This window comes from Phaseolus vulgaris, chromosome 6, assembly GCF_051622355.1.
Source record: "Phaseolus vulgaris cultivar YP4 chromosome 6, ASM5162235v1, whole genome shotgun sequence".
Classification (NCBI taxonomy): domain Eukaryota; kingdom Viridiplantae; phylum Streptophyta; class Magnoliopsida; order Fabales; family Fabaceae; genus Phaseolus; species Phaseolus vulgaris.
This window is the reverse complement of record NC_143503.1, coordinates 36,058,901-36,080,024: the sequence shown is the minus strand read 5'-3', so window position 1 is coordinate 36,080,024 and position 21,124 is coordinate 36,058,901. Positions and strand designations below refer to the sequence as shown.

The 21,124-nt window shown below is 29.1% G+C and overlaps 4 protein-coding genes across 4 annotated transcripts; all 4 read left to right on the top strand.

Moving 5' to 3' along the window:
• The first annotated feature begins 1,566 nt into the window (after positions 1–1,566).
• Positions 1,567–2,230, top strand: LOC137832708 (pathogenesis-related protein PR-1 type-like). The gene has a single exon (XM_068641014.2). The coding sequence runs from the start codon at positions 1,588–1,590 to the stop codon at positions 2,080–2,082; it is 495 nt and encodes a 164-aa protein (XP_068497115.2). The 5' UTR covers positions 1,567–1,587; the 3' UTR covers positions 2,083–2,230.
• An 8,307-nt stretch (positions 2,231–10,537) lies between these two features.
• On the top strand, positions 10,538–11,203 carry LOC137832707 (pathogenesis-related protein 1). Its single transcript, XM_068641013.2, has one exon. The coding sequence runs from the start codon at positions 10,557–10,559 to the stop codon at positions 11,034–11,036; it is 480 nt and encodes a 159-aa protein (XP_068497114.2). The 5' UTR covers positions 10,538–10,556; the 3' UTR covers positions 11,037–11,203.
• A 4,200-nt stretch (positions 11,204–15,403) lies between these two features.
• LOC137832704 (probably inactive leucine-rich repeat receptor-like protein kinase At5g48380) lies at positions 15,404–18,021 on the top strand. Its single transcript, XM_068641009.2, has 2 exons — positions 15,404–16,336; positions 16,978–18,021. The coding sequence occupies exons 1-2, from the start codon at positions 15,464–15,466 to the stop codon at positions 17,959–17,961; spliced, it is 1,857 nt and encodes a 618-aa protein (XP_068497110.2). The 5' UTR covers positions 15,404–15,463; the 3' UTR covers positions 17,962–18,021.
• Positions 18,022–19,844: 1,823 nt separating this feature from the next.
• LOC137832705 (pathogenesis-related protein 1) lies at positions 19,845–20,529 on the top strand. Its single transcript, XM_068641010.2, has one exon. It carries the CDS (start codon positions 19,850–19,852, stop codon positions 20,399–20,401), a length of 552 nt encoding a protein of 183 aa, XP_068497111.2. The 5' UTR covers positions 19,845–19,849; the 3' UTR covers positions 20,402–20,529.
• Positions 20,530–21,124: the final 595 nt, after the last annotated feature.

The window sequence follows — 21,124 nt, the reverse complement described above, 5'->3', positions numbered from 1 at the left end:
TAAAAATTGGTTTCTATTTCATGATTTTCTTGTAGTGATTACTTATATTTATATTGCTGATAAAAAAAAGTTATGTTTTATTTTTCTAAAGTTATATTTTTCAAATACGAGTTTGATATAAAAAAAATTATATTTATAAAATATAACTTTCAAAAATAAAATATAAATTATGTTTGATAAATTAGACTTAAAAAAATAAAAATAATATTTATCACACATAATTTAATAAAAAAATAAAACAAAATTATCTGTATGTCAAATACGACTTTTATTGTATTAAAAAATAAAAATAAAAATCATATTCTACAAATACGATAAAGACGAAGTCATATTTTCCCATCACCACATAATTTTATCATTTTTCTTCGATTAGTCCATTCTTTATAAAAAAAATCTCAATTTCCAAATCATAAAAGATGCTCACGGCATAGCAGCATATATTCCTCTATGGCACACCTAGATATTTAACTTGACTATCTTTTGTATTTGCTTTTATTATTCCACTTATATATTCTTGAAAATTAGAATTTTAAGAACGTAAAACTTATGAATGTAAGTCATATAAGTAATTAATTACATGAGTACGAAAACTATAAGTTATTTTGTATTTTTTTTAATAATATTTTTTTTCAATAATAAATGATTGTTTTTACTCGAAGTGTCACCTAGTTGAAATGTCAAATAATATAATGATATGTAAGATAAAAGTTTTTAATAAAAAAAATTACATTAAAAAAATTATAAGTTATTTAGTATTATATGACCACGTTAAAAAACAATGTACTTTTTTAAAATTATATTCTCATTAAAAAATATTAATAATTTATATTCATAGTTGTTATTTTTAATTTATTTTAATCAATGAGTAAATTAAAACGTGATATATTAAGGAAGTGAACTCATATTTATAAAACTTAAAAAAGTATTCATATATTATGAAATCTTTACTTAAGACTTATCAACTCTCTTATGTGAGATTTATAGGTGGTACGGGGATTAAATAACTAGTGAGATGATAAGTAGAACTTCTGATTCCTAACACCTTGATTCCTTTGTAGTTCGTTCTGTTGAACTGGGTTTGTCGATCTTGAACTGCATCACCAACAAGTTTTTTTTCTTTTCTTTTTTTAGCAGCAGCATTTACAGCAGCTTAAAAACGCTTATAAAACCAGAGGATCAGCATCAATTCACACCTGACATAGTATCATGATCCCAATTCTTTAAATTTAACTCAATTTTACCAATTATATAACATGAAAAGAAATGTGTTTATATGTAGATCTCTAACGCGGTATCTGAGTATAATATGATCTGCTGGTATTACTCTTGGATCTGATCCATTTTTCCGTGTTCAAAACTTCTCATTTTGTTAATCAAAATGCTGTTAAACAGTGTTTCCATAATGTAATCATAATAATGATGTACCGCAACCTCGTGAGCAAGCAATCTAGTTCCTTAGTCATCCACGCATTAATTCCATTTTGAAAACTCTACTATGCTTGCTCACTGAAACTTCCTATCCAAAAAAATCTCTGTTAAAACCCCTATAAATACCTCGCAAGAGCTCAACTTTCTTCATCAAATCAAATGGGGTTGTTCAAGATTTCATTTTGTATACTGTGTGTGTTAGGGTTGGTGATTGTGGGCGATGTAGTTTATGCTCAAGATTCAATAGCTGACTACGTGAACGAACATAACGCTGCAAGGTCACAGGTTGGTGTTTCAAATATTGTTTGGGATAATACAGTTGCTGCTTTCGCACAAAACTATGCAAATCAACGCAGAGGTGACTGCAGACTGATCCACTCTGGCGGTGGAGGAAGATATGGGGAGAATCTTGCTGGAAGCAGTGGTAACCTAAGTGGGAAAGATGCAGTGAAGTTGTGGGTGGCTGAGAAACCATTCTATAACTACAATTCCAACTCTTGTGCTGCCGGCAAACAGTGCGGGCACTACACTCAGGTTGTTTGGAGGAACTCTGTACGCGTTGGATGTGCGAAAGTAAGATGCAACAATGGAGGCACCTTCATCACCTGCAACTATTCTCCTCCTGGCAACTATGTTGGTCAAAGACCCTACTAATTTCTTCACACTGCTTATGTAATATTATGAATAAATCATGAGTTTAGCTACCATGCATAGATTCATCTTATATGTATTGGAATATATGTGACTTCCCAACTCACATTATCCATCAATAACACTTTCAGGGTCTTCAAGGTATTTTAAAGTTATTTTGTAATATATAATTGTTATAATAAGGGATATTAAACTCAAATAAAACCAATATAAATTATCTCTTCACTATAAGACCTAATATTTTTTGGCTGATAAAAAAAAAACTATAACACCTAATAATTATTATTACTATCGTGTATTTACTTTTCAATGACGTAACTACAAAATAATTCTTACTAGCTGCTTCACCTAATAAGAAATAATGATCTTCTTAATAACATTTGTTTTCTGATCGACTAGAAAGAGTCGAAAAGACTTTGAATGAATCATTGACCAAGAAAATAAAAAGGTTGTTTCACTCAGTTAATTATTTTTTTCTGGTGAATTCCTGAAATTGATATAGTTTTGATAAAATAGTTTGATTTTTAGTTTTATTTTGATGTTTCTATCATAATTTTATTTTAACTATGAATTAACGGAGAAAGATGTTGATACTCTGAATCCCTTCTAAAATGATAATATCTTAAATATAATAATAAATTCTAACAATATCTCACAAGTCTAAGATTGAAAGGCACATAATCCACCTGGTTGAAGGCACATAATCCACAAGGTGAGATGAGGTTTACAATAACATAATAACTTTTAAATAAATATCTAATTATTAAGTGTAAAATTTTAATTATTAACTACTTTATATTTTAAATTAATTTTTATTATTTTTAAAGAGTAGTTTATAATATAATATATCAATAATTAAAATCATAATAACTAATTTAGATATCTTTAAAAATTATTTTATAAATTTTTATTAATAATATATTTTAATGATTAATTTATAATATAAGTAATTAAAATTTTGAAAACTAATTTAGATATCTTTAGAAATCATTTTATAAATTTTTATCAATAAAATAAATTATTTTAGATATTAATTATTTTTTAGTTTTTAAAATAAAAAAAATATTTAATTTAGTTAGTATAGTGATTAATTATTTTTATATAAATTTAATTGTTATTTAATGATTTTGTTATTGTATCAAAATAATTTTTTAACTAATAAAATAATATTTTAATAAGTTTTTTTATACAATTATTTGACAATTTTTTCTAATAATAAAATATTATATTTGGATAACAATAATCACTACAAGAAAATCATGAAATAGAAACCAATTTTATAGAAAAAAATAATTAGTTGTTATAATGACTAAATTAAAGACCATTTTTGGAATTAAATAAATTTTTTGTTTGTAAATTAGTTTCTATTATTGTTAGATGGTATCTAATTAGCAACCAAAATTTTTGCTACCAAGTTTAGAATCTAAATAATTGGTAGTTAAAATTGGTAGCTAATTAGATACCAATTTAAGAACTATTTAACAGTAATATAAATTAATTTTAGAAATCAATTTTTTTTTTAATTTTTAAAATGTTCTCTAATTTAGTTACTATTGCCACTAATTATTTTGGTATCCAAAAATTGATTTCTATTTAATAATTTTTTTTAGTGAATAAATATATTTTTTTTTTGTAAATTATATATATCAACCGGGAGTTGTCAAGTTGTTAGGTTTGCATTTCTTCACCCTTGTTCCCTAATATACTTATAATCTGACCTCCAACTTACTTGTAACATACTCATAACACTATATATGATTTTGTTTTATCAGTAAAAATAAATTAAAAAAAATGATAGGAGTATTTGAATCCTTATATAGTAACCATATAACCTCTCTTTCTAACTTAGAAGTCAATTCAACATTTGATTATCAAGAATAACATAAAATGTAAGGATTCTAGCTACACTCCCTCTTCCATAACATCACAGATTATAAATCCTCTGCATAAAGAAATACAAAAGAAATAAATTTATTCCTACACTATTTTACAAGGAGCACTATCTTAGTAGCAATTCCTCCTCTACTCTTTTATTAACTTCCAGTACTTTACCTAGTACATATTTAAATTATATATGGTAATTGTATAAAACATTATAGTAAAATATTTTAGTCCTAAATGTTTTTTTTTTATCAGCAATGAATAAATAAAATTAAGGGGATACTTCGGGTATCACAACCCATATACAGTAACCAGTAGTGGACTTCCTACATCATCCACAAAAGAGGCTCTCCTTTATGGTTGCAGCAGAACAACCTTAAAGAGAGAAAACCATACCCAAAAAATATAACCATCAGGTTACCTCAAAGCAACACTCAACTATACCGAACCTCCCAGGACCCAAGCCACATACTTTCACCTCGTCACGCGACTACCCACATATGGAGAACGCCGCTCCCTCGACCAGCGATCTTGTTGACCTCTACAATACTTCGGCGACCACCAACTACACACATGGAGAACGCCGCTTCATCGATCGCGATCAAGGAGACCTAAGGTGAACGCCGCTTCATCAACCGGCGTTCATGTTGATCTTTGCATACCTTCGGCGACCACCGACTACGCACGCATGGTGACCGCCGTTTCCTCGACCATCGATCATGTTGCCCTTTGCATATTCGACGACCACCGACTACACAGTGGGGATCGTCGTTCCTCAATCGGCGATCATGTTGACAGCGCCGCTTCATCGACCGACGATCATCTTTGCCTTTACATACCTTCGACGACCACCGACTACGCACGCATGGAGATCGCTGGGCATAGAGATGATCGTCCTTTGCATATTCGACGACCGCCGACTATCAATCGGCGATCATGTTGACAGCGCCGCTTCATCGACCGGCTATCATGTTGTTTAGTCCTAAATGTTATTCCAACTCTTTTAGCCAATTATTAAGATGTTATACAGAATTATCTTATTATATCCTCTTGTATTGGAAAATATGAAGAAATTTATTTGTGGTGGGATAAAAAAGCTGCCTAATTGAGGTTGCATGCGCATAATCCATTCACGAAGAAAAGAAACTTTTGTTTCCTTCTAAAAACATTTGACCCGCCTTGATTGAAGCTGAGTGAGAAATTAAAGGCAAAGATTTCCTTCCAAGAGAAGAAAATTCAGTGCAAGCTATATATGTAACACGTTCCTCTTCTTTCTGCATATTACGTTTCTCTTTGCATCTATTCTTGTTTATGGTCCTAATTTTGTATAAAAATTCCAGAGACTTTTCATAAAAAATAATGAATATGTGGTTATGGTACTTGCATGCACCAATTATGAAGTAGAAGGAATGAATCATAGAAGCCCTCTAACTTTTCTTTCTATTTTACCTTGTTTTACACGGCGATACATTATTATTGTATGTATCACCACACGTACTCCACATTACGTCATCCAATGGTCAAATTTTAGAACTAGACACAAATATATGTTAACTAGGATATAAATTTTATAAACATTCATCAATATTCATATATATATATATATATTAGTGAATTTTTTCAAAACAAAAAAATTATAAATAATTTTTTTGAAATATATACTTATATTAAAAATAAATAAATTGTAATATATACATATATTTATATTAAAATAGAGCAACTTAATTTGTAATATAACTAAATTTATTTAAGTAATTCCAAATTGTGGATAGCTTCACGTTTGTGTATTGTTTTAAAAATATCTCAAAAACATTTAAAACATAATTTATTTTATAAGAATATTAAATTTCAAATTCTTGTACTTCTTCTTTTATTAAATTTTGTAATTTCCCCCTTTAAACACTCGTAATATGCTACACATGCATAGTGAAAGACTTATATAATTCAACAACGAAGATAAAGATTATTTTAATTACACATATATGATTTTAGCTATCAATTTTAATATATAATTAAAAATGAAATCATTTTCCATTTCCATCACTCACGTGATATACTTCTTTTACACACCTTTATTGGAGGAGACTCATACTATAGCTTTTATGTTAAATCAGGAAAGTTAAAAATGAATTATTACATTTTATTTTAAATTATAAAAAGCCAATTGTAATTTTTTTAGAAGTAGGCATATTTTTTAAATAATCAATAATATTTTTTTATCCAAACTTTATGAAAGAAAGAAGAAGTGTGAAATAACAGGAGGGAAACACGAGAACAGGACCATCACAGTGTTAAGCCCTTTGCACATTCAATCCCCTATACAAGAGATATTACTGTCCTATTCTAGTATAATAACTAATTATTATAATAGATTGTGAAGTATATTTTATTTACTTTTTTTTTGTGTGTTAAAGTAAACTTTTCCTAATAACTTCTATAGAAAAATTAACTATATATGTGCCCAGATAGTAGTAGTAAAAGAAATAATAAACTAATTTTAGAGAATAAAAATAATTATTTGTTATATGGATTAAATTAGAGATATTTTAAAAATAAAAATGTTTTTAAATTAGTTTTCTATTATTGTTACATAGTTTATAAATTGGTATTTAATTAGCAATTAATATTTTTCTACCAAATTTATAATCTAAATAATTGGTAGTTAAAACTTGGTAGTTAATTAGATACCAATTTAAAAATTATTTAACAATAATGAAAACTAATTTAAAAATTAAATAATTGGTAGTTAAAACTTTGATAGGTAATTAAATATCAATTTAAAAACTATTTAACAATAATGAAAACTAATTTAAAAATTAAAAATATTTTTAATTTTTAAAATAATTTCTAATTTAATTAATATAACAACTAATTATTTTTGTTTTTAAATTTAATTTTTATTAGATAATTTTCTTGTAGTGTAGGTAGTATAGAAGCTCTTCCAGCAAAAACATCACATCTCATATAATTTTTTTTATTGAAATCGTAAACATTACTTATATTTATGTTTTATTTTTCTAAAGTTATATTTTTCAAACACGAGTATGTAAGAAAAATAAAAATTATACTTATCAAACATAATTTTAATAAAAAAAATAAAACAAAATATATGTCAAATGCGACTTTTATTGTATTAAAAATTAAAATAAAAATCATATTCTACAAATACGATAAAGACGAAGTCATATTTTCCCATCACCACATAATTTTATCATTTTTCTTCGATTAGTCCATTCTTTATAAAAAAAATCTCAATTTCCAAATCATAAAAGATGCTCACGGCATAGCAGCATATATTCCTCTATGGCACACCTAGAGACTATCTTTTTTATTTTCTTTTATTATTCCATACATATATTCTTGGAAATTATCATTTTAAGAACGTAAAAGTTATGAATCTAAGTCATATAAGTAATTAATTATATGAGTAGTAAAACTATAAGTTATTTAGTATTATATGACCACGCTGAAAAACAATATACTTTTTTGAAACAGAATTATCCAACTCTTTTAGCCAATTATTAAGATGTTATACAGAATTATCTTATTATATCCTCTTGTATTAGAAAATATGAAGAATTTTATTTGAGGTGGGATAAAAAAGCAGCCTAATTGAGGTTGCATGCGCATAATCCATTCACGAAGAAAAGAAACTTTTGTTTCCTTCTAAAAACATTTAACTCGCCTTGATTGAAGCTGAGTGAGAAATTAAAGGCAAAGATTTGCTTCCATGAGAAGAAAATTCAGTGCAAGCTACGTAACACGTTCCTCTTCTTTCTGCATATTACATTTGTCTTTGCATCTATTCTTGCTTATGGTCCTAATTTTGTATAAAAATTCCAAAGACTTTTAATAAAAAAACATGCATGCACCAATAATCCAGTAGAAGGGATGAATCATAGAAAACTTCTAACTTTTGTTTCTACGTTACCTTGTTTTACACGGCGATACATTATTATTGTATGGATCACCACACGTACTTCACATTATGTCATCCAATCACATTCAAAATCCCTTATATGATGGAACCAATGACAAATGTAGACAAAACTGGGTGATTTTTCTATCATTATTTTACTTTTACTAAAATATATTTTAATTACACATATATAATTTTAGCTATCAATTTTAATATATAGTTAAAGATGAAATCATTTTCCATTTCCATCACTCACGTGATATACTTCTTTTACACACCTTTATTGGAGGAGACTTATACTATAGCTTTTATGTTAAATCAGGAAAGTTAAAAATGAATTATTACATTTTATTTTAAATTATAAAAAGCCAATTGTAATTTTTTTAGAAGTATGCATATTTTTTAAATAATCAATAATATTTTTTTATCCAAACTTTATGAAAGGAAGAAGAAGTGTGAAATAACAGGAGGGAAACACCAGAACAGGACCATCACAGTGTTAAGCCCTTTGCACATTCAATCCCCTATACAAGAGATATTACTGTCCTATTCTAGTATAATAACTTATTATAATAGATTGTGAAGTATATTTTATTTACTCTTTTTTTTTTTGTGTTAAAGTAAACTTTTCCTAGTAACTTCTATAGAAAAATTAACTATATGTGCTCATATAGTAAAACAAACCATAAACTAATTTTATAGACTAAAAATAATTATTTTTTATATGGACTAAATTAGAGATTATTTTAGAAATAAATAAAAAACGGTTTTTAAATTAGTTTTTTATTATTGTTACATAGTTTATAAATTGGTATTTAATTAGCAACCAATATTTTTCTACCAAATTTAGAATCTAAATAATTGGTAGTTAATTAGGTACCAATTTAAAAATTATTTAACAATAATGGAAACTAATTTAGAAACTAAATAATTGGTAGTTAAAACTTTGGTAGGTAATTAGATATCAATTTTAAAATTATTTAACAATAATAAAAACTAATTTAAAAACTAAAAATATTTTTAATTTCTAAAATAATTTTTAATTTAATTAATATAACAACTAATAATTTTTGTTTTTAAAATTGATTTCTATTAGATAATTTTAGTTTCTAGCCTTCGAGGAAAAACATTGCAAGCACATCTCATATAATTTTTTTTATTGAAATCGTAAACATTCCTTATATTTATGTTTTATTTTTCTAAAGTTATATTTTTCAAACACGAGTTTGATGTAAGAAAAATAAAAATTATACTTATCAAACATAATTTTATTAAAAAAATAAAACAAAATGTATGTCAAATACGACTTTTATTGTATTAAAAATTAAAATTAAAATCATATTTTACAAATACGATAAAGACGAAGTCATATTTTCCCATCACCACATAATTTTATCATTTTTCTTCGATTAGTCCATTCTTTATAAAAAAATCTCAATTTCCAAATCATAAAAGATGCCGGCATAGCAGCATATATTCCTCTATGGCACACCTAGAGACTATCCTTTTTTATTTTCTTTTATTATTCCATACATATATTCTTGGAAATTATCATTTTAAGAACGTAAAAGTTATGAATCTAAGTCATATAAGTAATTAATTATATGAGTAGTAAAACTATAAGTTATTTATTATATGACCACGTTAAAAAACAATATACTTTTTTAAAATTATAGTCTCAGTAAAAAAAATTAATAATTTATATTCATAATTGTTATTTTTAATTTATTTTGAATCAATTAGTCAATTAAAGTTTAATATAGTAAAAAAGTAAACTTTAAAATTGTTCTCGAACTGGTCTGGGACCTAGAGAACGATTGTTCCTACTTCCACCTTCGGTCGGTTTATGATGTTCCCAGTTCTGTTACACCTTCCTCCTTTCGGTCGTCTAACTCCACAGGCGGGGGTGGTACCTGCAGAAGACACTCCAACGCTCAAGTCAGTCGGGGTGTTAGCACTCGGGTGTCAGAGCACTGTAGATAATGGCGTACCTTTCTCATTGAAATACATGCTATTTATATTACGTTAATGAGTCTTCATTGGTAGGTCGGATTAGGATATTGGTTCATGTTTAGGGTTGCGCTAAACAACCCTTAACCACAGATTAACCCTGATGACTTGGTCAACCCTTGACTCAACGTTAAGGGTCGATCGACCAAGTGTCGTCACGTGACCTTCTCGTCATGACTTAGGCGATGACTTGGTTCGAGTGCTGACCGGCTCAGTAAGTCGTCCGGTCGTACTAGTACAAAAATATAACTCAATCTTATTATAAAATGAAATTTGCATATATTTATATACTATGAAATGCAATATTTTATATGTCATCTCATTCTCGTCTTATAAAGTGAGAGATTTAACAAAACTTATATATTATAAAATATGTTTATCATAAGATACGTCTCTAACTATAATATGATCTGCTGGTTTTACTCTTTGATGTGATCTTTTTTTCCCGTTCAAAACTTCTCGTTTTCTTAATCAAAATGCTATTAAACAGTGTTTGCATAATGTAATCCATTAATAATGACGTACCGCAACCTCGTGAGCAAGCAAGTCATCCACGCATGAATTCCCTTTTGAAAAATCTACTTCACTGAACCTTCCTATCCAAAATATTCTCTGTTAAAACCCCTATAAATACCTCGCAAGAGCTCAACTTTCTTCATCAAATCAAATGGGGTTGTTCAAGATTTCATTTTGTACACTGTTTGTGTTAGGGTTGGTGAGTGTTCACGCTCAAGACTCACCAGATGACTACGTGAACGAACATAACGCTGCAAGGTCACAGGTTGGTGTTCCAAACATTGTTTGGGATAATACAGTTGCTGCTTTCGCACAAGACTACGCAAATCAACGCCAAGGTGACTGCAATCTGATCCACTCTGGTGGTGGAGGAAAATATGGGGAGAATCTTGCAGGGAGCAGTGGTGACCTAAGTGGAGAAGATGCAGTGAAAATGTGGGTGGGTGAGAAATCAAACTATGACTACAATTCCAACTCTTGTGTTGGCGGGGAGTGTCTGCACTACACTCAGGTTGTTTGGAAGAACTCTGTACGCGTTGGATGTGCCAAAGTAAGATGCAACAATGGAGGCACTTTCATCGGTTGCAACTATGATCCCCCTGGCAACTATGTTGGAGAAAAACCCTACTAAGCACTTCCTTCTTTCAATGTAGCAGCTACCACTTTGGACTGCTTTTGTATTACGAATAAAGCATTATAACATGCAACCACTGCATCGTCCATGAATTTATAAGGTGTCCACCTTAATAATTTCATGTTGTAGCTTCTATTGAAATAAATTCTCATGCCACTTCGTAACTTTTAATGTCTGTTCTTCTTCTATCTTTGATTTTCATACATTTACAAAATTTATCATTTTGTTTTCTTAAATTTGAATATTCATGTCCACTGCATTTTTCCTTCAATTGGGAAGGCATGGAGAGAAAGAAACCCACCAGATCATATTTAAAAAATGTTTTTTTATACAAAATAAATAAATAATACAAATATTTCAAAGATGTGTCAACACCTTTATATAAGAAAAATAGTTAGATCTCTTTACACTGAAAAGATAAGCTTTGTATTTAAGAAATACTAAGATGACATCTAGGTTAGGTTATGTAATTGTATTGATTGGGTTTCTATATCTTGGTTTATAGTACAATGTTTGTTGGATTTTTTTTTAATCAACAATAAAGAATAATATAAATAGGAATACTTGGGATACTCCAACCCACGAACAATAAGCTTAGTTCTTAATCAAAATTTGTGCATATACAACTTACTATAATACAAAAAATAAGACATAATACGATGTCAAAGATATAAGGTATGATATCTCCACAAAGGTATGTTGGTTCCTTGCTCCTCCCCAGCATCTGAGGTTGAATCACACTCAGCAACATGTGCTCTCATTCAAAATAGAACTCACCATAAAAGAGGAGGGAGATCGTTAACCATCAATGCAGTGATTTCAAATATTCATATACATCAAAACACTAATCAGAATAAGAGAAGTTTGATTTTGGAAATTTACAAGTTACACATGCCCACACCTTTATTTGTGCCATAGCAAAAATTTCAATAGGATCTACCACTCCATTATTAAAAATAATCTTATTTCCATGATTCCAAATTCCCAAATAATGGCTATCCACATACATGTTGATATTAGATCTTAGTTGGTAGGATGTTAAAAAACTTATTTTTGGTGTTTTATATAAGGATTGTGACACTCCTGAAATGTCTATTTTTTTATTTTTTTTAATGATAAAAAAAATACTAAGTTTGTATAGAAGTAAATTTGTACTTCAAAGGTCAATCTCCACAAGTCCCTCACCTTCTTTACTTTTGTTAGTTTTACTATTCAAAACTTTTTTCTATAAATCATATCTTATCACCGGTAAATCATTTAAATAATAAATCACTAATACCAACTAAAATGTAAATATTCAGACTCCCATTTAAAAAATTTGAAAAAATAATTCTTAATCCGTCAATTCTTTATGCTGGTGGAATACTAAAAAATTATTAAACAAAAATTAATTTTAAAAACTTAAATAAGTAATTATTATATTAATTAAATTAAAAATTATTTAATAAAATAAATAATTCTTAATATTTAAAATAATTTTTATTATTAATAAAAAAATTTAAAGTAATTTTTAGATTCCTATCTAACTACTAGATTGTTAGGTTACTCCTATCGTGCACGTGGTACTCCACACATATCAGCATCTACAAAGAAGATTGGAGAAGATTATTATACAGGTACCATCCGAGTCTGTGTCAGAAGATTGAGAAGAGGAGGAAGGAACTTAGGCCTCGTTTATTTCAGGGCGATGAAAATAAGGTATTTACTGTTTGTGAAGAAAGTGTCAAAACCAATACAGATACAGTAAAAAAAACACACGGAAATTAAAAAAAAAAATTCAATCAAAACTTTCTTCATTGGATTGTGAAGAAAGTTACAATTTATTAAATAAATATATATTTATTTAATTAATTAATTACAATTTACTTTCTTATCCTTTTCATTTTACACTTAAATTGTTATTATTTTTATTTAAAATAAATTTATAATTTAAATATAAAAATATAATAAAATTATAAAAAATTATTATTATAAAATAACATAATTAATCATATTATATATAATAAATTATAAATATAAATAATAATAATAATAAATATTTTTAATAATATAGAATAAATTTATATAATAATTATATTAATTACAAAAAATAAAGATAAAAATAATAATATATTTAATGTAAAAATAAGTTTTTATCAAATATTTATAATTATAAATATTTAAATAATATTTTAATTAAAATAATTATAATTTATAAATAAATAAATCAAATTAACTTTTTAACCATTTTTATATATAAGGGTATATTTGTAAACTTACATTCTTACCAATTAAAAAATATATAATTTCAATCATACCTATCACATCACTCATAAACTTTCATAAAGTTTCCCTACACTTTTCACTCTATTTACCTTAATCCAAACATCTTAACTTTCTTTATATTTTTCTTTCAAATCATCTCAAATTCACTCCCTCATTTCCATTTCCTCTTCCAAACAAAACATTAAGGATTAGGAAGCTGAATATGAAAACGACCGACAGAGAGGAGAATCAGGAAATCGTTCTCCAAGTCTCAAAATACCCGTTCAAGAACACTTTTGAATGATGTAAGTGCAAAATAATTCTTATTAGCTGCTTCACTTAATAAGAAGTAATGATTTTCTTAATAACATTTGTTTTCTAATCGACTAGAAACAGTCGAAAATACTCTGAATGAATCATTGACCAATAAAATACAATTACAAAGGTTGTTTCACTCAGTTAATTATCTTTCCTGGTGAATTCCTGAAATTAATATAGTTTTGATAAGATAGTTTTATTTGGATGTTTCTATCATAATTTTATTCTTAACTACGAATTAACGGAGAAAGATGTTCATAAACTCTGAATCCCCTTCTAAAGTGAATAATAATCCACCTTGTTGAAGGCAGTGACAAGGTGAGCTTTCCAATAACAGAAAATTCATTGCAAATTGCTCATTTTTCTCTGGACGATACAGAAAGTGACAAGGCTGCTCACTGACTTTTCGACAAAACTTCCATAAACATTCCACAAAAATTTCACTTACTTTTCTACAAAACTTCCATTAACATTCCACAAAAACTTCACTTACTTTGCTACATTCCATTATTACCCCGTCTGAAAAAATCATCTACTTATTTGTTGGGTAATCCCTTTAAAACTATCTACACACTATTTTATACTTGTAATTATCTAAGTAGATTTTTTTTAAAATTTAAATAAATTTATTTTTTAACAGAAAAACTCAAATTGATTTTTTGAATATAATCCAAAGAAATTAATTACATTATAAAATATTAATACCAATAAATTATTTTGTTAAAATAACTTCAAATAAACTACACAGTTACTAAAAAATTAAATGAAATTAATATTTAAGTTTTAATTCTAAAAATTTAAATAGAAAATATAAATCTATAAAACCAAATTATAATTTTTATTGCTAATATTTTTTCTTTAGTAATTTTAATTTTATCAATTTATTTAAAAATTATTTAAATAAAAATGAGTGAAAACTAATATTAGGAAGTAATTAAAATAGTCAAATCATTGCCAACACAGCGTAAAAGGATTTATTTGTCCCTATATTAGAAAGCCTCTAAGTTTATTTTTGGGTATAAAGCTCGTTTGATGGGTTAGGCTTACCTTCTTACAATTCGGAGTAGTAAAACCACTAATAAAAAACAAAATAAAAGGATAAGCAGAAACAATGACATCAATCATTTTCGTATAAGAAATTTGACTCTAATTATGTATATTTAATATATAATGCAAAACATTAGCAGTAATTAATTAATGTTATAGTCAAAGTGTTAACGTGAAAATTCAAACCAAACTTCTGGGAAATTTCAATGCATGAATTAATCAAGTTTATTTTGTAACGCAAAACTATTCTGACGCAGTCAAGGCGTTTGAAAAGTCTTTGCCATGATGATACACACTTGACTGCGAAAATACAAAAGACAGCAACTTATTCCCGTGTTGTTTTGGAAATGCACTCCATGATATTAATTCTTTTATCTTTGAAATTTCAATACAGAGATTTTTTTTTATTGATAAATAAATAAAAATCACTTAAAAGAAATATTCAATAACTTTGTACGAACCAAATCAACGAAAACACTTAGATAAAACATTATCACCAAATCTTGAAATACAACCAAAACTAACAAAGACTTTAAATCCATATAAAAGTAAAAAAACAAGCTGAAACAAGAAACAAAATAAGAAATAATCTAACACCAAACTTTGAATTGAGGTAAAAAGAAATCTCAGAATAATCAATCATTATGTTCTTAAAATGTAATTATTTTTGTGCTTCTAAATCTGGGTAACTATTGCATCCAAAGTTAACGCTTGTCCAAGTAGCAGCTAGAGACAAACTTCCTTAGAAAGGTGAAGAGTTAAATATGAACCATGTTTTAATTTTGTTCATTATACTAGTTTTGCTGTAGTCCTATATGTCTACAAAAATGAAGACCACCACAAGAAATCTTAATTCTCTTGTTTTCTTGGGGTCATTATTCGGTCTCTTTATGGCGGGTTTTGGTGCTGAAAGTGACATCTATTGCTTGCAAACCATCAAGAACATGGACCCGTCTAATCTCTTATCTAGCTGGGATTTCCAGACCAACACTGAGGATGTCATATGTACATTCAGCGGTGTTAAATGCATCAGCAATCATGTAGAAGATAGAGTAATCGGTCTCTGGCTATCTAACATGGGGCTGAAGGGCCAGTTTCCTAGTTGCATTGAAGATTTCACATGGTTGCAGACTCTGAACCTCTCACACAACGAGCTTTCTGGATATATCCCAAACGATATATCATCTAAGCTGTCATATCTGGAGACACTTGATCTCTCAAATAATTATTTCTCTGGTGAAATTCCAAAGGGTATTGCCAATTTGTCAGGCTTAATTACCCTTCTACTTGATGGAAACCAGTTAACGGGCCAAATCCCACAAGATCTTGGGTTGCTTCCCTGGCTGAGAGATTTTAGTGTTGCTAACAATTTCTTGGAAGGGTCAGTGCCTGTTTTTGGGAGCAATCTTAATGTGAGTTTGAGCTATGTCAATAATAGTGGACTCTGTGGGGGAACACTAGGAAGATGTGACGAGAGCTTGTTTGGAAGATCGTTTTGGTATAGTTTTATTATTGGTTTTGTTTCCTCAGCTACTTCTGTTCTAGTATCTTGCATGTACTATTATGCACCTTGGACAGAATTCAAAAAGAGGAGGAGTAACGCTATTCATCCCCTAATCAAGAAGCAGAACACTGAACAAGAAGCTGAATTGCTACCACTGGCCTTTCAAGAGCAACGAAGCAAAGAGGTTTTCTCTCTCTCTCTTCAGTTTTGTGTGGTTACTATTCGATATCGAACAATGTTGATGTCATTAGTCATTTCTAAATGAACAAATGTTCAAGTTATTTCATAGGTTAAATGCGTAATAAGAAAAAGTTTAAGACTATACTTCATCTCATCAGTGTCTTGAAATTTAACCTTTTTCTGTTATTTATTTTCTCAAACATAAATGCTTTTTCTAAACTTTAAGATTAGTAGGGTGAATAAAAGTATTAATTAGATTTGGACTTGTGTATGGGTAGGTGAGTTGTGGAAACATATAAATAGGAAGATTTTTAAAAGTGACACTATAGATCAAATTGAAATTTTTACCATGGTGTATAGTTGAAGGTATGGTTATGGATGATTTCCAAAACCCATGAGATAAGTTTTTAAGTTTTTAAGTGTACTTTATATAAGGGTTTAGGTATTCTTGTTTAAGGGTTTAGGTATTCTTGCAATATCTTTATTCTATTTATTCGTTTTTTATCCATAAAAATAAAAGTTTATTACTAGTAATAAGAAATTAGTTGCAGTTTTGTATCTCATATTACGGTCACATTACATATTTAACTTAAAAATACTGTCATCCATGATACGGGCTGATGCATAGTGTTATTCCATCTACAGCTATCAATATTGTTGGAGAGATTGATTACTAGAATGAGCTTCATGGAACTATGCAAGGCAACTGATTACTTTTGCACAGATAACGTGTTGGGGATAGGAACGACAGGGATTATGTACAAGGCAAAGGTATCAAATAACTGTTTTCTGGCAGTTAAAAGACTATATGATGCTGATAAGTACAAGTGGGAATTTTTACTTGAAATAATGATCCCGGGAAGACACAGGCACAGAAACATAGTTCCACTGCATGGATTCTGCATAGAGAAACAGGAAAGGGTTTTGGTGTATAAGTACATTTCTAATGGAAGACTCAGTGATTGGTTACAATCTGAGGAGGAACATCATCCAATAAAATTAGAATGGCCTGAGAGGATTCACATTGCACTTGGGCTCGCAAGAGGTTTGTCTTGGCTCCATAAAAGGTGCAAGATAGTGCACCTCAATTTAGATTCGGATTGTGTCTTGCTGGACGAGAGTTTTGAGCCAAAAATTTCCAATTTTGGCAAGGCAAAATTCCTACACCAGAGTGTTGAAGATCATGTGAGGATGAAAATGTTTCTGGTTGATGGAGTTGGAGTGAAGGGTTATGCTGAGAGGGATGTCTATGATTTTGGAATAATCCTTTTTGAACTTATAACGGGGAAAAGACTAGGCCAATCGGTTGATTCTTCGGACAGTATTAGTGGGCATTTGATGAAGTATATCAGCAAGAACTTGTTCACTGATCCTGCTGACTTTTATGACGCCATTGACGATGGTATCATTGGGAAGGGTTTTGATGATAAAATCGTACGTCTTCTTGAAGTTGCATGTGACTGTGTTAAGACATCTTTAAATCAAAGGCCAAAGATGGTTGATGTGCACCAAACTATAAGAGCTATGTGGGAGGGCTACAAACCCTGCTTTGATTCTGAAAGTCTGAAACAGTCTATGGATTGTGCTGACCATATAACGTGTATCAGCGAAATTGAATGTATTGAATAGACTTACAATAACAATATATGTTTTTGCAATGCTTAAAAAGAATTTCGTCTTCCTTCTGAACTCGCTAACTCCTCAATTTGAACTTTTGGTTCACTATTTTCTTTTGGGTTGAGATTGGGCTTAACCTTAAGCTCTTACTTAGTTGGGTTGGACTTTAAGTCTTGAATCTCACTCTTTTGATTTAGGTTAACTGGATCTCTCAGTCTTTAATCTCGATCTTCTTTTACGGATAGGTGTATACCGGCAGAATGCTCTGATGCTAAAATCAAAATTAATATTAATTAATTATCAGATAAATTCACTTTTACTTACCTTTTGGAGTTGATCACCTATTTATATCATTTTTTTATTGAGCTTTAAATCCAGTGGATTTTTACTCTTTGTAACTGAATTTTTTAACACACCTTCCATATTTTGGATCCTTTAAATAAATTTTGCTAGAGTTATTAATTATTTATTCATTTCTATTTATTTGTTTGATTTTCACTTTTTGTAGAGATGAGGACATTTCATTGGATATAAGTAGGTGCAAATTTTGATTTTATAAAATTGAGTTAGATTTATAATTCACTTCTTAACATAATATCATATAAGTGGGTGCAAACCTCTTTTTAGATTGAGTTAGACTTACTTTTTAACACTTTTCAATCTATATATCAATATCTTGCTCAACTAACAATCAAATGTGACTTATTTGTACAAGCATTAAATTAGAACAAAAATAAAAAGTTAAGATGAACTAAGCTCGAGTCCACTGCAAACAAAGCTGTTCCACAATAAAGTGAGGGCTCATAATGCATCTCGAAAGTTTGCTATTTGTTAGAGTTGTTTAACGTCAATTCTACAAGTTGTTTAATTTTTTTAAAATATTTATAAACAATTTTGAAATATACTTGAAGAATTTGTAAACTGGACCTATTTAACAATTTTCTTTTATTTAATGTGGGATTTTTAAAAAGCAGATACATATCATATGATGGAGACTTTTGATTTGACTCTTTGTTGTTATCGTTTTTAAATTACAATAACAGTTTACAAAAACTTATAATAAAAGGTAACGTTTCTTAAACATTTGTAATAACAAAAAGTAAAATAATAAATTATCTTTTATAAAGTAAATTAGTTTTTATATAAGATAAAATATCTGTTTAGAACTTAAAAGATTTTAAAATTAGTGTTGCTAATTTCTTTGTTTTGTCTTCTTCCCCTCCAAATTTTATCTATTTTGGCGTACTTATTTATTTGTGATGACGTGCTTGAAAGGACAGCCTCTCCTAAATTATATCCTGTACTTAGAAAAGTCATTAGTCATTGCAAACACATGTTCAAAAGGTTAGTTTTTTTCAAAAGGAATTTTAAAAAATATATAAAATGTTAATTGTTTAAAAATATGATTTATAATAAAAAAATGAAAGTGGAAATTTTAAAATAAATTTATCTATATCCATAGTGTATTCATTTGTAGATAAAAGTGACCTACTTGTATGTAAGAAAACGGGAGGTGACATATTCAAAGCATAATATAATCCATATTTTTTATATAATTACTGAATATTCTAAAATATTAATATTTAAATTATTTTTATTTTATTTTTGAATTTAAAATATTATTATATTGTTATGAAGAGGTGTGAAATGTGTGTATTTTGTATTTGTGGTGTTAAAGAAAAGTTATCCGTTGACGTTGACAATAGTAGCAGGCCGCAGCCTCTGTCCCACCAAGAAATGATTTCGTATCTAAGAAAGAAGATGTTTATCAATCATCTCAGCAGTCTCTTCAGCAGCCCTATTGGTGAATTCCATTTGCATCAATCATCTCATTCCATCTTTATCCATTCCCAAACTTCTTATAAATATTCTAAGAACCCTTGTGTTGAGAAAACCAAACATGGGTTTGCCTATGATCCCAATGCTTTCTTTGGTAGCGATCCTTTTAGCCACATCAACACTGTCTCAAATTTGTGATGCACAAAACTCACCCCAAGACTTCCTCAACGCTCACAACACTGCGCGTTCCCAAGTTGGGGTAGGACCAATTAGATGGGATGCAACAGTAGCTTCTTTTGCACAAAACTACGTGAACAAACTAAAGGGTAACTGCAAGATGGTGCACTCTGGGGGTCCTTATGGGGAGAACCTTGCATGGAGCAGTGGTGACCTCACAGCCACATCTGCTGTGAACCTGTGGGTGGGAGAGAAGCCACACTATGATTACAACTCCAACAGCTGCGTTGGTGGAGAGTGCAGACACTACACTCAGGTGGTGTGGCGCAACTCGGTGCGTCTTGGGTGTGCTAAAGTGCGCTGCAACGACGGTCGTAGCACCATCATCAGCTGCAACTATGATCCACCAGGGAACTATATTGGTCAGAGGCCTTTCGATATTAGTCCCTTCCAAGTACCTTTGAGCTTTAATAAACGTGTGGATCATAATATGTGAAGCCACGTTGTTGGAATAAAATAAATGTATTGCTGCCAGTTCTGCATATATTTGTTTATATGCAGAATCGCGTGCCAGCTTCAGCTGTATCACTTATGCTAAAAAAATGTGTTTTATCGCTGAGTTAACTGGTTTTCATGGCTCTCTCAGTTTGTCCGGATAAATGATGAACAAATGGTGAGATTGATGAGTTTGTTATTAATTAAGCCACGTCCAAAGTTCACCCAAGCAACATCACACTGCAAATACGATGTTGTACATAAATATAAAGTGGTTTTCTGATAAATATATGTAGATATGTACGTAGGTACACTGCAAAAATATGTTATGAACTTGGATAATTTAACTAAATATCAGGTGGTTATCTAGTAAAACATAAATAACGTTTATTATCCAAAACCCTGACAAAACATGTCAATTGTTTCGTTAAAATGATGCCGGTGTTCCTTGTTGAGGAAAATAGCAGGTCAAAATTTCAAGAGTGGAAGACGAAAGGGAAACATTTGCAGAAGACAGGATATGTATTGTGATTTAGTTCACACAAGATAAAATAACTTTGTCTTCAACACTTCTTATCTTCCCTTTTTTCAGTCTATCGGTTTCTCATGAAAAGTATATTTTGGTATTTGACAGATAGATATTGACTTTTAGATAAGTTTTGAATTCACAAATTGGGATATTGTATCTCCAATTTTTATTTTTATTTTATATACGATGATAAAT

What these genes read in the sequence shown, in the direction of transcription:
- LOC137832708 (XM_068641014.2), top strand. Translation starts at nt 1,588, where the DNA reads ATGGGGTTGTTCAAGATTTCATTTTGTATACTGTGTGTGTTAGGGTTG.
- LOC137832707 (XM_068641013.2), top strand. Translation starts at nt 10,557, where the DNA reads ATGGGGTTGTTCAAGATTTCATTTTGTACACTGTTTGTGTTAGGGTTG.
- LOC137832704 (XM_068641009.2), top strand. Translation starts at nt 15,464, where the DNA reads ATGTCTACAAAAATGAAGACCACCACAAGAAATCTTAATTCTCTTGTT. An exon ending in AAGAGCAACGAAGCAAAGAG is followed by an intron (nt 16,337 to 16,977) that starts GTTTTCTCTCTC and finishes TTCCATCTACAG; the next exon opens with CTATCAATATTGTTGGAGAG.
- LOC137832705 (XM_068641010.2), top strand. Translation starts at nt 19,850, where the DNA reads ATGGGTTTGCCTATGATCCCAATGCTTTCTTTGGTAGCGATCCTTTTA.